General features: G+C 45.7%; 2 protein-coding genes across 2 annotated transcripts in view; both read left to right on the forward strand.

Moving 5' to 3' along the window:
- LOC120450536 (glucose transporter type 1) overlaps nt 1-12351 on the forward strand; it is a 35628-nt gene extending 23277 nt beyond the window's left edge. Inside the window, 6 exon segments of the mRNA XM_039633627.1 lie at nt 58-335; nt 535-657; nt 2220-2423; nt 2511-2650; nt 4350-4453; nt 7039-12351. Of these exon segments, the coding sequence (XP_039489561.1) occupies nt 58-335; nt 535-657; nt 2220-2423; nt 2511-2650; nt 4350-4453; nt 7039-9527 (3338 nt within the window). The 3' untranslated portion in view covers nt 9528-12351.
- Nucleotides 12352-12569: 218 nt separating this feature from the next.
- On the forward strand, nt 12570-14247 carry LOC120448421 (divergent protein kinase domain 1C). The gene is made up of 5 exons (XM_039630420.2): nt 12570-12790; nt 12864-13016; nt 13075-13212; nt 13265-13473; nt 13536-14247. Exons 1-5 carry the CDS (start codon nt 12641-12643, stop codon nt 14110-14112), a joined length of 1227 nt encoding a protein of 408 aa, XP_039486354.1. The 5' UTR covers nt 12570-12640; the 3' UTR covers nt 14113-14247.
- Nucleotides 14248-14542: the final 295 nt, after the last annotated feature.

Here is a 14542-nt window from a genome sequence, read left to right on the forward strand (position 1 = left end):
CCATCCGCTTGTGATCATTCAACTTAGAGTTATACCTTTTAACCACTGCATCTGTAGCACTGCGCCGCCTGCGAGCCTCTGGGTCCGTGGAGGAGGACATCGAGGAGATGCGGGCCGAGGAGCGGGCCCAGCAGTCCGAGAGCCACATATCGACCATGGAGCTGATATGCTCGCCCACCCTGCGCCCTCCCCTCATCATCGGCATCGTGATGCAGCTGAGCCAGCAGTTCAGCGGCATCAACGCCGTCTTCTACTACTCCACGTCGCTCTTCATGAGCTCGGGATTGACTGAGGAGAGCGCCAAGTTCGCCACGATAGGCATCGGCGCCATAATGGTACGTACCCCTAAAAGTATGCAACGAAAAAGGATCTCTGTAAAGGATCAGGTTTCTCACCTGTTGCTGTGTACTTGTAGACACTTCAAGTGACTCCTGTGACACAACAAACAATATTTTTTTTTATTGTGTGATTTATTCAGTGATTCGATTTACAGAATAACTATAAGGCTAACTATAATGTACCATTCTTGCACAGGTTGTTATGACGCTCGTGTCCATTCCGCTGATGGATCGCACGGGTCGCCGCACCCTGCATCTCTATGGCCTGGGCGGAATGTTCATCTTCTCCATCTTCATCACCATTTCGTTCCTGATCAAGGCAAGTATAGGGGTGTCCAGGATGCTCGAGTCCTGCTCTTGCTCCTGTAGCGTAGTGCCTGCGAATGTGAATGCAAAAATGCCTGCCAGTTTGGGTTTGCATTTGTTTATCTCCCGCCCGTTTAGTGAACTCCTAGAAACGCCAGAACTTGGTCCATGTCCCATATCCCATTTCCCAGTTACTCCAAACGAGTGCGTGCGTTTATAAATATTTTAATATTGATATACTTTATGCATGAAGTTGTGTTTTACCCCTTCGAGCCCCCAAAAACATGAAAAACCCGAACATAAAAACAAAAACACTCACCAACACACACGTAAGAGCATGACAGTTGTCCCGCGCGTATATCTATAAATTATTGATGTGAGATATATTTGAATTTATAACAAGTTAGATTTATGACTCTCGCCCAGCCATTAAACATAGCTTTTTTTGAGTTTTTTCCGTGCTTACGTTGATGTATTGCATTTAAGTCATAGACGTATGTGTGTTTAATTTATGGGCCAAAACCTGGTCACTTTAGTTATTAATTACGTCCTCCATCTGCGATTTGAAAATATGTTTTCGCAGATGGTGGCACATGCATGATTAGCTTTCGAATGCTTTTGTGTTAGTTATGACTTTCTGCATTTTTGCTTTACGGCTTTCATAGTTTGTATACACTGTTTGCACGTGGCTTGCCAATAGATATATTTACTTTTTCAGTTGCCTAGGCTAAGTTGTTGCGCCTGCCAGCTGGACCTGCAAATTGTACCTAATCAGGCACTTGTTTTTGGTTGTGTCAAGCATTGAAAGACAAGTTCCTGATTTGAGATATCCTGGCCAGCCGCTGGCGCAACTGTCCCGCCCCTAATTAGAGCTATTCTCGACTTGGCAGGCTTTCGCCCCACAAAACACTCACTCGAAATCGGTTGACGAATTCGTTCTGTTTATGATTTATACGCTTTGTTTTCCGCTAGAGGCAATCCACACAGTTTCAAAGGCAAGCAAAAGTTCCGACCAAAAGCAAAACCAAGCAAAACCAAGCAAAACACACAACTCAGCAAAAGTTTTCCGGGCACCAGTTCCACCAGCTCCCCCAAAATGGAGGAAAAAATAGAGCAGAGCACCGCGCTGAACTCGCTTTAGAGGTGTCACCACCTCCCACACACGAAACTCTCACACAGAAACCAAAACACTCAATGTGACCTCCAGCCATAATTTATTGGTTTTAAACTCTTTGTTTGGTAATTGTGTAAGATATAGCTAACTTTACGTACAACTAAGCATTCCTAAGCATTCTCAGACCCACAAAGACTCGAGCGGCAGTTCAGCGGTCAACTCTTTGAGAACCAAGAAAACGAGACCAGCCAACTCCAGTTCTTATCTAACTACTTAATACTTTCTACTTTCGATACTCTAACCAACTCATGCATAAAAGAGAGCAGGCTTATCGGGGGGTTGTGTCTTATATTCATACGTATTATTTCGAAGACAGTTCGTTAAGCGCGAGTAGAGGAAAAGCCTACATCGAGAATGCGAGTACTATGCATTTTGTATAGGAGTTCTTTGGTTATGTGCAGGAAATGATCGACTGGATGTCCTACCTCTCTGTGGTGGCCACCCTCGGCTTCGTCGTCTTCTTTGCGGTGGGACCCGGATCGATACCCTGGATGATCACCGCGGAGCTCTTCTCCCAGGGACCCCGGCCCAGTGCCATGGCTATCGCGGTGCTGGTCAACTGGATGGCCAACTTTGTGGTCGGCATTGGTTTCCCCAGCATGAAGGTGAGTGGCCGGCATAATGCTCGTCGTATTTGGGTGCCGTTCCGCGGTACACTTACGTTTTTGTGACATTTTATTCTTCTTCTTTAGACTGCCCTGGAGAACTACACGTTCTTGCCGTTCAGCGTGTTCCTGGCCATCTTCTGGATATTCACCTACAAGAAGGTGCCCGAGACGAAGAACAAGACGTTCGAGGAGATCCTGGCCCTCTTCCGGCACAACAATGGCAGGTATGTGTCCTTGCACTAGCTTCATTCTTCGCTCAAATTCTGCACACAAATCATGGCAATATGTCGAATAGTTATTCAGCTCATAACTTCAACTCAACTTTCTTACCCGACACAAGAAATGTGAACCAAAAACTATAAAATACAATACAGAATCTTTGTACTATGCCCTCGATTACCATTACTTGGAAGTTTATTATGCGGTTTGCATAAACCAACTGAGCCAGTGAACCGCCTGCCTAGGATCGGTTCAGTGTTCAGAATTTTTGATTTCTTTTCGTTTTGAAATTTTGGTTCCCTTTTGTTTTACCAAGCACCATAAGTTCGAAAATAACCCTCTGACTTGAAATATGTTCCATGTATTCCTCCAAGGACCTTTCGAGATAGTAGACTGTACGGGTAAGTTGCATGAAGCCACCGAGGACGATCGATCAGACTCTTAAGCTCCGTATCTAAAAGTCCCCCAAAATCAAAATCAAAAATATTAGATCCGATGCGTTTCGCTCTCCAAAGTTCCACCTTAAATTTGTAGCTCGTATTGCTGTACTTTATTTAGCCACTTTATGTACCATTTTAACCGAACTAAAAATACTAAAACGAAAGTTAACCGAATCGAATTGAATTGAATTGAATTGAAATTGTGGATTCCTGCGCTCAAAAGTTTCTATGAATTTTTCGGCATGTTTGCTTAACTTTGCCTGTACTTTGTTACAACTCGTTACTTTGTTACTACAACTACAAACCATAAACAATTGGCTGCCGTAAAGCAAACTAAATAAGACTCATAATAGCCAACTATATAAATACCCACTATTAAATATCAACTTTAATACTCTACTCTCCAACTCTCTCTATGCATAGCTAAGCCGTTACCTATACTTACTACTATTAAGAGCCGCATCTCATCTCTTTCTGCCCCCCATCACGTTATCCGACGTATCAGAATCGCTATCATTGCGCCCCGTTTCCCCCCATCGCTCATTATCAAATTATAAAAAATAAATTGGTTGGTTTACAGTGGTCTATCCATACATTCCACAAAAGCCCCACTCACACACTGCCACACCACATGCACACTGATTTTGTTGCCCGATCTTTGACCATATAGCGAGGATAATGCCAACGGAAACAGTTGCACCACCGCGGACTTTGAGTTGTCGCAGAACGAGGACAACGAGAAGGGTAGCGTGCATACCAAGGCACAGTGAAGCTCCGCTAAGAAAGCTACCCCCCCAGATAGAACCCAGAACCAGTGTGACACCCACCACTGACCGCCCGTCCAGTCCTTTCAAATAACTTATAAACTTCAATCACCAACTTCACTCATAGCAATTCCTGGAAGATTCTGGGGCGGAGGACGTGGGAGCCATATTTCAATTAGTACTAGTGCTAGTTTAATTTAATTTCACGTTATATGTTTGATTTCAAATAAATGTTATTTTATTACCATTTTTATTTGCTTTCGTTTGATTTCATCTATGATTTTTAAGCCGCGCCTAATAACTTCCAAGCAGCCCATAGCTACAGTACACTAACTACAGAATCCTCCAGCGAGAACCATTTCGGTGTCTCTCCCGACTTCAATGAAACAGCCAACAGAACCCGACAAAACTCTCGAAATTGCTTTCATTAGTTGCAAAGAAATTAAATTTACCAAATACGTTTACACTTAAAACATAATCGTAGAGTGTGCGAATTTCAGGAGTATGCTAAACTGCACAAATAGCTTGGAGCCACAAAGTATGAATTCTGGCATCGAGCATGCCGCCTTGATGGTATCCGAGGAGAAGACCCAACATGACTCACGTAAGAATCCAAAACACGCCGGCGTTGCACCCCAAATACCCGAATCCGAATCCGAATCCGATTCCGAACCCCAATCCGAACCCGAATCCGAACCCGAATCCGAATACGAGTCCTCCGAATCATCGGAATCCTTCCCATCCTGACATCCTGAAACCACAACCACACCTCGATTGCGTTTCAGTTTCACTTCCAGTTTCCGTTTGAGTTTTTAATTTCCTCGTTATTTGTTGTGCAAATTGCTCGAACCACACACCCAATATTTGCATATCCATACACACAGGTTGTGAGACAAACACACACACACACACACACACAACACACAAGCCAGTAAATGTCCTGTAGGTAAACATAAAAGACCCTAATTTTGAATTTACTCGTTAACTGTTAACTGTTTAAGCCGAACAAACTGTATCTATGTAAATTGCCTCACGAACCAAACTTGCCTAACGCGTCGCATAATTAATTTTTTGTTTGACACAACCGAAAATGCGTCTAAAATCTGTAGGGATTTTAAAACATTGTTTTTTGGGTGACAGGGAAACATGAAATTTGGCTGTTGACAAACACACCTTTTCGAGCAATTAGACAATAGATGTTTCGTTAGTTTACCACAACAACAAATTCTGCATTTCCTCGATCCATTCAAAATCCCTTTCTCCAAGCTCCATCATCTCCACTCATTAATCTAAGTGTGTGTGTATCTATGAATTTGCGACTCTTATCGTTTGCCTAGTAACTGTGAAGTACTTGTATTATTTGGAATGTCCTATTAACTTAGTGGCTTGTTATTGTAGAAATTCGATCTGTACTACTCTCTTCTACTTCTAATCTGTAACTAAAATCTGATGCGATGCTCGCGTCCGTCTGAATAAATTAACTATCTTGCATTGTTTATTTCCATTCGGATTTATGAATTGTGTTTTTTTCGGATCAAACAATTTTAAACATTGGAACCCTATCAATCAATCGATCAAAATCAACCATCAACTGGACCTCTAACACACAACCAACACTCAACTATTGTATGTAACCAACTCGACTCGACAACAACTACCAATATTGGCGCCTATCTGATCTTGCATGAAATGAAAACCAAAACTCAATCGATAATTGAAAATTGAAAATCAAAAAAAAAAAAAACAAACCGAGAAATTCCTTTGCCGTGCATTGTAATAATCAAGTGTTTGGTACGACCTCGTTTTCCCTGACGGTTGAAGGCATGGGTCCCTATCCGCTGAGCGATAGCACCAATCTGCTGGGTCCCGGATCGAGCAGCTATGGTCCCGGCGGAGTCCTCGGATCCGCTTCCGGATCGGGTGGCCATTGCTACACGAACTACGGCACCAATCTGCAGACGCCGCAGGTGGCGCGGAAGTGCCACTACGACGAGGTCGACGACTACAGTTTCCGCCGGCACTCGGCGCACGGAAGGATGTCATGTAGGTTGACCCAGCACCACCGCTAATAATAAGCCACCACAACCCAGCTGAGCCACTGACCCACTGAGTCACCACGCAGCCACTCAGCCACTCAGTCAATCACGAAAGCATTTACACGAAAATGCCCAAAACCAAATGCACCCAGTCGAATCTAAGCCATATATATAGCCACCAAACATATAGACGTATATATCCAACTAGGCTAAGGCTCAAGCTGAAGCGCTGAAACGAACCACCGACAGTTCGGATCTGATGAACCGTAGCTTACATTGTTTTCCTTTCGTTCCTTTATAGTACGCAAGTGAAGGGAAAGCCACTGATCTTGGGACCAACTATTTTAGAGACAAAAAGAGGAGCGAACCGATTGGCTAAGTAATAAAAAGTCGCACCACTCTCTGAAAACCGAACACCACACACCAAACACCCAACTCACCCACTCGCTCAAAGATCAGAAAGAAAAGTGCCAATAATGCGACTGAAAATAAACACATGTCATTCAAACCCTCTGACTTCTCCATTCACAAAGCATTTATTATTTAAATGCCAGTCAATTAATCCGTAATCATTATTTTTCATGCCTTCAACGTGTTAGCCCAAAAATCTAATTGGCCATAATTAAATGAATTGCAGCTGCGGTGAAATGTATAGTTTTTAGTTTTAGTTTTACTTCTGTAGCAAAGTTAACTATTATTTATTGCAACTATTATTGCCGCAGCCGCACAAAAAAGCCTAAATGAAAATCATTTGAGTAAATTAATTAACCAATCTATCAGTCCATCAATCAACCAGCCCTGTCGACTTCACCATCGCCATGTCAAAGATGTGTTTTGTTGGTCATATACGAGTACAGACTGTGCATGATGTGTTTTTGTTGCCCTTCTCCAATTCTCAAATTGCATGCGTATTATTGGCATGGACTTTTTGCATGCACTTTATTAATTAGCAGCAGTAGTGAATGCATCGCAGCTAAGAACGCCCGAAAGAAAAAAAGCCCGTCCATAAACTAAATGAACTGCTAACGATGAACGAAGCTGAGAAGCGCACAATTTGGCCCGCCGTATTAATTGCTTTTTCGTATTCTCGACCTGTGTTTCTGTTTCCGTTTCCGTTTACGTTTGCGTTTCCTCACCGCCTTTTGCTGGGCAGCTGCATCCGAGCGATTTTTAGAAGGCGGCCGAAGTACACACCAGGGCCGGAGCGCTGCCTCTGCGCCCCATCACCCTCGTCAGCCTCCACCTGTCTGCCCGAGCAGCGGGCCTTGACTGAGGAGCGCCTCGCCTCCTGACTCTGCCAGTGTTCGTTCCACGAGTCGCGCTGAGGAGCTGCATCAGTCGCATCAGTCGCATCAGTCGCATCAGCAGCAGCAACAGGGGCAGCAGCAACAGGGGCAGCAGGGGCACCACCAACAGCAGCATCAGTCCCGCTATGCCACACACGAATACGTACACTGTAGCTATGAGAAGGAAGTCGTATGTGATCAGGCCAATTCCTCGCAAGCACCGCCACAGCAGCCAGCACCACCAGTACATCAGCAGCAGCAGCAGCAGCACCAGCCACCACCGCCATTGCACCACTGCCAGCAGCGCAAGCACAGCCACAGTCCGCACCACAGTCGCCACACCTCGCCGCACTCGCACCACCACCACTCGCACCACACTCGCCACAGTCGCCGGAGTCGCCGCCAGGGCAGCGGCAGTCTGCCGGGCGCCCACCAGAGCTCCGCCAACCACTCGGTGGTGCGTCCATCGATCTGCACCAGTCGCCGGCACCGCTCCGTCACGGACATATCCACGACGAACGTGTGCCAGGACCCCGCCTGCTCGGACCGGGAGGTGCAGGAGATTATGGTTAGACGCACCTGCTGCAACACCACTGCCACCAATAGCTCCTCCCGCACCGAACTGGCCCAGTGCTTCGCCGAGGACCTCTACGGCTCATCCCGACGCCCGAGCAGCTGTTGCACCAGCTCGGACTACTGCTACCAGACGGACTCGACGAGTCTGTACGGCTCCAGGTCATCGTTGAGTCGCAACAACTCCATCAAGTCTGCCTCGGCCCTGGTGCGTAAGCACCACCGCAGTCAGCGGAGCCTGCTGCCCGAGCACCGACACCCCAGCTACACTTCCATATCGCTGAGGGGCCTGAACGCCAGTCGCCCCAATAGCCAACTGGGTTCGCTGACCTCGATCTTCGACCGGGCCAAGAGCATGGCGCCCGAGGGTTCCACACTGGAGCGTCAGAGCTCGAAGGGCGCACTGGGCAGCAGCGAGCTGCCGGAGTACGCCTGCTCCCCGTCGCCGATTCGATGGAGCTTCCTGGCCGATGGTCGATCGCCCTCCGAAATGGAGGGCGCAGTCGGCGGAGGTACTGAGCGGGAGCAGGAGGAGGACAAGCTGGACGCGTGGCAAGTGCCGGAGCCGGAACCGGAAAAGAAGCCGTGCCGCAAGATCACCACCAGCACCGTCGTTTACGACGAGGGGCCCAGCACTTCGGCAGCGGCCGCTAGGAAGCGGCGGGGCAGCAAGGGAAGTCGGGGCAGCAAGGGCAGTGGCAGCTACCATTGTGAGTTCGAGGATGAGGCCACCACCACGGTGATGTTCCACCAGGATGCCGGCGAGGCGTACAACAACTGCTGCAGCAACAACTACAACTACATACAGTGCAACAGCTACTTGGATCAGGACCTGCAGATCACCAGCGAGGACATCCATCAGTATCTGTCCAAGGGCGATGCCACAGCCAGTGACATTCTGAACAACTCCAAGAACTATCCCTTTCAGCCCTCGAACGCCCTGGAGTTTCAGTACAAGAACAATTTCCAGCAAGGTCAAGTCAATGCCAATAACAACAACACCAATACCACCAACACCGCGTCCAGCGATGCTGCCGAGTGTTTCCAGAACTACAGGGCCAACTCGAAGGAGACGAACCTGAATCAGAGTTCCACGGAGCAGCTCTCGCCCACGAATATCAACTTGTCCACGAGCTCGAACAACATAAACATCGTGTTCAGCAGCAGCCTGGAGCGGAATGCCAACGAGGTCAAGTTCATCAACAACCGAAGTGGTGCGGCTGGTGGTTCCGAGGTGGGTTGTGAGGTGGGTCACCATGCGGGCTACCTGCCCTACACCTATCCCAGTTACGATTACACGAACATGTCGGGCAACTCGCACTTCGAGAAGTCCCTGGGCATAGACGAGCTGCCCAAGGAGTTTGGCGGCCTGGAGGGCGCTGCAGGCGGTGGCGCCTCCACCACCAGCGAGCACTCCTCGTCGCTGCCATCGCCACAACCACTGACGCACCACCAGCAGCTGCACCACTTCGAGTCCTTCGACGCCGCCTCCGAGCACAATTTGCTGGCTGCCCAGCCCATGTCGCCGGGTTCCCCGCTGTCGGGGTCCGTGAATCCCGCCGGCGATGACTTTGTCCAGATGCACCACTACCATCACGCCAACTCACCGCACTCACAATCGCACCACAGCCACGCCCACACGCACACCCACGGCCACCACGTGCACCACCTGCTCAACCACCCCGCCTACGATCTAACCGACGACCAGTTCCGGTTGGGATCGGCCTTGAAGCGAGTGCGCAAGCGAGCACGCAAGTACACCGATTTCCTGCGCAAGAAGTGAGCGGTGGCGGTCACGGTTACGGACTCACTGCATCCCGAATCCTGCATCCTCCCCTAGATTCACCCTACTTTGGCCGCAAATACCTGGTGGTCTCGAAGCGGCGATCGCAGAGCCTGGACGAAGACTAATCATGTGGCGACTGGACAAGCAATAGGACAAGCCGAGGAAGCAGCGGTGTTGTTCGGCCGATCGAGTACCATATTTACATTTAATTACAATTTTTACACTGCCAAAAAGTTAAGAGAATTAAAGTTAATTTTTGCTAAGCCAAAGCTCTGTTTAAAGCGAGACAGATCAGTCAGATCAGACACATGATGCACTACGGAAAGGGTGGATTTGCAAGGGTGGTTCTCTTGAAGTTATATGGGTGGTTATCCGTACAATTTGAAGTGAAACATTTTATGAAGTTCCCCAAGGAATCTTGGAGCACTTGTAAATACTTGTACCTCCCAGAAATTCACTCGGCCCAATGCACAAGCCACACACACGAATCACATCAGCTGCAAACACAAGAGAAAGTGGAAGATGAACAACGACTATTTTAAATAATGAAAAGAAAGAAATACTTAAGCTAACAGTGCGTATACATAATAAATACAAGCGGTATCAGAGGAGGGCATTTGTATATTCAACTTAAACATTAAGCGAAGGTTTTGAATTTGCATATTTAAATTGACTAAACCCATATACATAGTTAAGAGCCAAGGCAAATGGAAATAATAATGCACACCTACTCAAGCCTAGATGATAGACAACCAATCTAACATACCAGTTAAAGCTAGCTATAAGGATGCGATCAGATGGATCAGATAGATCAGATCGAAGCAGAGCCACAAGATTTAGAGTTTCAGCAACTGCAAATGCAAACGCAACTGTAACTAAATAAAGAAATTAACCATTAATTAACAAACAAAACCGCAAGAAAAGAACAGCAACTGTAGTTTGGCACACTAAGGACAACAAGTTTAATGTTACAAAAACGAGTGTTAAGATTACACAGAAAAAAGTGAGAGTTTTGTTAGCATTTATTTGATATGCGCGTTTTTTCAGGGACTGCTTGCGATTTTTGTAATAAAGCAATAAGCCGTTTTGCTCAAGGATTAAATACGATTAAATACGTTTGCGTTTCACCCAGAGACCCACAATCTTTTTCGATTTCTCCGCGATTCGTTTCAAGTGTATTATCCCCCAACAACTGTCTTCCAATTATACTTTCTAGTCGTATCTCTCGTAGATTCAGTTGCTCTCAAAAATAACTTAAACATCTAATTGTAAACTAAGCACTCCAACTTATTTTAATGGCCGTTGAATCAGACGTACCTTGCGTGAGAACAAAGAAAACCGAGAAAACCGAGAAAACTGAGAAAATTGTAAATAACTGCTGTTGATTAATTAATAACCTAATTTACGAGTAACTACTAAATGAACTTTATTTGTAGTCTTTAGCCGTGGCGAATCATTATGAATTAGTGAACCGAAAATAATAAATATAAATGCACTGCCAAAAACAAAGGTTTTAAATAAAAGAACAACAAGAACACGATCCACTGCGAGACTCAAACGAAAAACACTAGAGGATCAAGTTCGCGAAACCAAATCGAAAATGAAAACTGCTGTAAATATAAGAATGAATACATATAGAGAAATCATAGACATTTTTTAAAGGCACATTAATTAACGAGGAGCATGCAATTTGCAGATTTTTTACATTATTTTAATGAACTAAGAAAAACAATAATGAGTTAAACGGAGCTACGAAACCGAAAAAAAACCAACAAAAAATTCAAATGCCACGCGGCCGTGCGATTTTGTAACAAAATCAAAAGACAGAATGTTAACATTGCGTAAAGTTAAATCAAGTATATAAAACCAAAACGAAAAACGAAGAATTAAACAGGCACCTCAAAATGGCGTTAAGGTGCGAGAACTGGGCACCGGAAACGGAAACGGACTGGTCTTAAGTTGTGTGCACTATTCGAACTGTAAATAACAGATTCTGATCTGCCGAAACAATTAGCCCCCAAAATGCATCCCCAAAACAACGGACCGAGTTAGAGAAATTATCCGCTAATAGGAAAACTACTATGGGAAACAGCTAGAACCGCGGCAAATCCCCTTAAAGTTCACGTAGCAAGGACACACACTTACCAATTAACCCGAAGGACCGATTTTCGGGCCACGATAATCACACACAAAAGAACAGAAGTTAAGGCCAGCTGCAGGAAGTAGTGAGATGCCGATTGAGAAATATAGCTGAATTAACACAATTAACAATGGCATTATACCCTAGCGACTTTTTTTACCTGTTTGTACTTTAGTTGGTGGTTCGGATATGTTCTAGCATTTGTCATAGCCACATATAGTTGTGTACATAACTAGTTAAAATTGTGCATACAGAACGGTTATCTTAAGTATATAAATACATGCAAAGGTGAATATTAGCCAGGCCCAGAAGAAAAACACTTAAACTATACAGACTTCACAGACTTTACAGACTTTACAGACTTCACAGACTTGACAGACAGATTCGTGTTCCGACACACTGAGAATATGCGGTGCAGAGAGGCGGAATAATAATTATATTATTAATATACAACAATAAACTTGAACCTAGGTATATGATTCTGAATTTAAATAATTTTTAGTAAGGCAGAGCAAAGAAACCAGAAGCAAAAGCAAAACGGAAACTCTAAACACTTGAATGAAATTAAAAGACAACTTATTAAAAATACAAATAAAAATTGATGAATTAAGTAAAGTAAATTGCTCAATTTAGCTGAGAGTATAAATAAAGAATTATACGTTAAGTAATAATTTCAAAATACAAACCTGACTTTATTTTGGGCAAAGAGTGGAAAAAGAGTGCATGAAAGGAAATCATTTTGAAGACAATTTCAGGAGAATCTGTTTCTGGCGTATCTGTATTTAAAAATAAAGGATACATGGGCAGCACTGATTGCGATACTCATCGATAAACAGGATTCGGATTCGAGTGCGCATGTCAAGGACGTGTCAGTTTTGGCTGACAGTTCTGGGCTTTAAGGGTATATACCCGTACCTTCGATGGGGTGTGTAAGCGAGTTGGTTAAAAATGGAAGTCTCTGCCCTTTAAAATGTTGACCGCCCTGCGTCGGAAAATTCGGTTCGGAATGCAGCGCACGGTTCTAATTGCGGTCCTGCTGGCAGTGGGCATTTTCAGCTACGCCTTCCTCAACCTCAAGTTCTGCTTCAAGTTGATGTCCCATCGGAGCCTCAACTTAATGGTAACTTAACCACTTAACCACAACTATTTCCAACGCTGTAACAAATATTTCAATAAAACCCCTTATTAAATAGTGCCAGAAATTTGAAAAGCATGAGTACAGCGGCTCTCTGTGTGAGGAACTTTGTGGTGCCCAATCTTCCTTTGACAACTTTCAGTGTCCGCTGAATGATATGAAAACTATCCTCTTTACGGCCGAAAAGAACGGCGATTTGTATGCGGTGAAGGTAGGTCGCGGTTTTCTAGTTGCCAAGACTACGAGTCTTCCTTTTCCCATTCACTTAGCTGGCCAGGCACAACGACGACGAGCTGAGCTGGACGAACAACAAGGGGGAGTCGATATACCCCAAGCTCGAGGAGTTCCACGAGATCGTGAAGCTTCACATCATCCTGGCGTACAATGTCACCCTGGATGATAATATGGTAATTACATAAAGTAACGGATAAATGTATGGCCTTCATAGGGAAATTTCAGATACGCGCTTTAGTCAACCAGGAAATAGCCGATAATAACTCGCAGCAGATGGTCAGTTTCTGGAGGCTGTTCAAGGACAACAACTACATGATGGGCAAGCTCTTCGACGAGGAGTCCATATTTCCGGCAGTTCTGGGTTCCTGTGGACCCTACTACGCCACTGAGGGACTGCAGATTGTGCAGTCCAACCCCAGCATAATGCAGTATCTGTGGGTTCTCAGCTCTATCGCAAATAACAAGCTCAGAATATATGTATCTTATAACTCCACAGGGCCTCCAATCGCGTGCAGCGGCTGAAGCACGCCCTCAATATTATGGAGTACATTTTCCGCCTGGACGAAATGAAGCCGGAGCCCCTGAAGATGTGCAAGATGCAGGTGAATCGCTTCGGCACCGCCTCTGAGCGCAGGCTGAAGTACCAAAGTGCCGAGCACGTCTACGTGGAGAGCCAATTGGACAAGCGTTTGTCCAGGGGCGTCAAGTGCCACGCCCACCAGGACTGCCACTTCCACTCCTGCCGGGGATTGTGCGACGAGGAGAAGCAGACCTGCACGCACATCCAGCAGAACAACAACTTTCAGATCTTCTGCGAGCACATCCTCCTGGGCGGCGGAACCTTTCAGCCCGGCCTCCTCAGCGGCGTGCGGCTCTCCAAGGCGCTGCTGAAGCTGGTCAAGATGTGCGTGCAGCCGCCCAAGGAGCATCAAGTGCCGGGGCGCCAGTGGGCGCCCAACACGCAGCTCGCCCTGAGGCTCTACAACGAGCTGAAGCAACTGCACCAGGCTGCATCCGCGGCATCCGCAGGATCCGAGATTCCCGACGAAGGACAGGCACGTCGGGGAGTCTAAGCCACTTGGGAATTGGTTAGGTCATCTAAGAGACCCGGAGGCGGCGAAAGGTAGATCAATTGGCGTACAGCTGGCTCAAAACTGATAGCATTTTTATAAGTAGACTTAATTAATTACAATTAAATAAAACAAAAATGCTTTTTATTGACTACAACAAATGCAAATCTCATTGTTTGGCCAATGGAAGAATACTTAATGTAAGTCGGAGTGACTCTTTAAAAATAAATTAAATCCAACCGTATTTTTTCAGACATTTGAATTTCCCGCGTTTCTTCTTCTATGCTACTTACCATTCACCATTCAGTCGAATAAATTTTAGGGTTCCCACTTATTTCAAACTAAGCGCCAAATTTAAATCCCATCTAACCGTCGCGGATTTCAAAATGATTTAAATCACGGGGCATCGCAATATTAAAAAAACATTTCCATT

Source organism: Drosophila santomea, chromosome 3L (assembly GCF_016746245.2).
Source record: "Drosophila santomea strain STO CAGO 1482 chromosome 3L, Prin_Dsan_1.1, whole genome shotgun sequence".
Classification (NCBI taxonomy): Eukaryota; Metazoa; Arthropoda; class Insecta; order Diptera; family Drosophilidae; genus Drosophila; species Drosophila santomea.

Excerpts from the sequence above, each read along its gene's own strand:
- LOC120448421 (XM_039630420.2), top strand. The coding sequence starts at position 12,641 with ATGTTGACCGCCCTGCGTCGGAAAATTCGGTTCGGAATGCAGCGCACG. Across the intron at positions 13,017-13,074 it reads GCGATTTGTATGCGGTGAAG|CTGGCCAGGCACAACGACGA; the intron begins GTAGGTCGCGGT and ends CCATTCACTTAG. Across the intron at positions 13,474-13,535 it reads CCCAGCATAATGCAGTATCT|GGCCTCCAATCGCGTGCAGC; the intron begins GTGGGTTCTCAG and ends ATAACTCCACAG.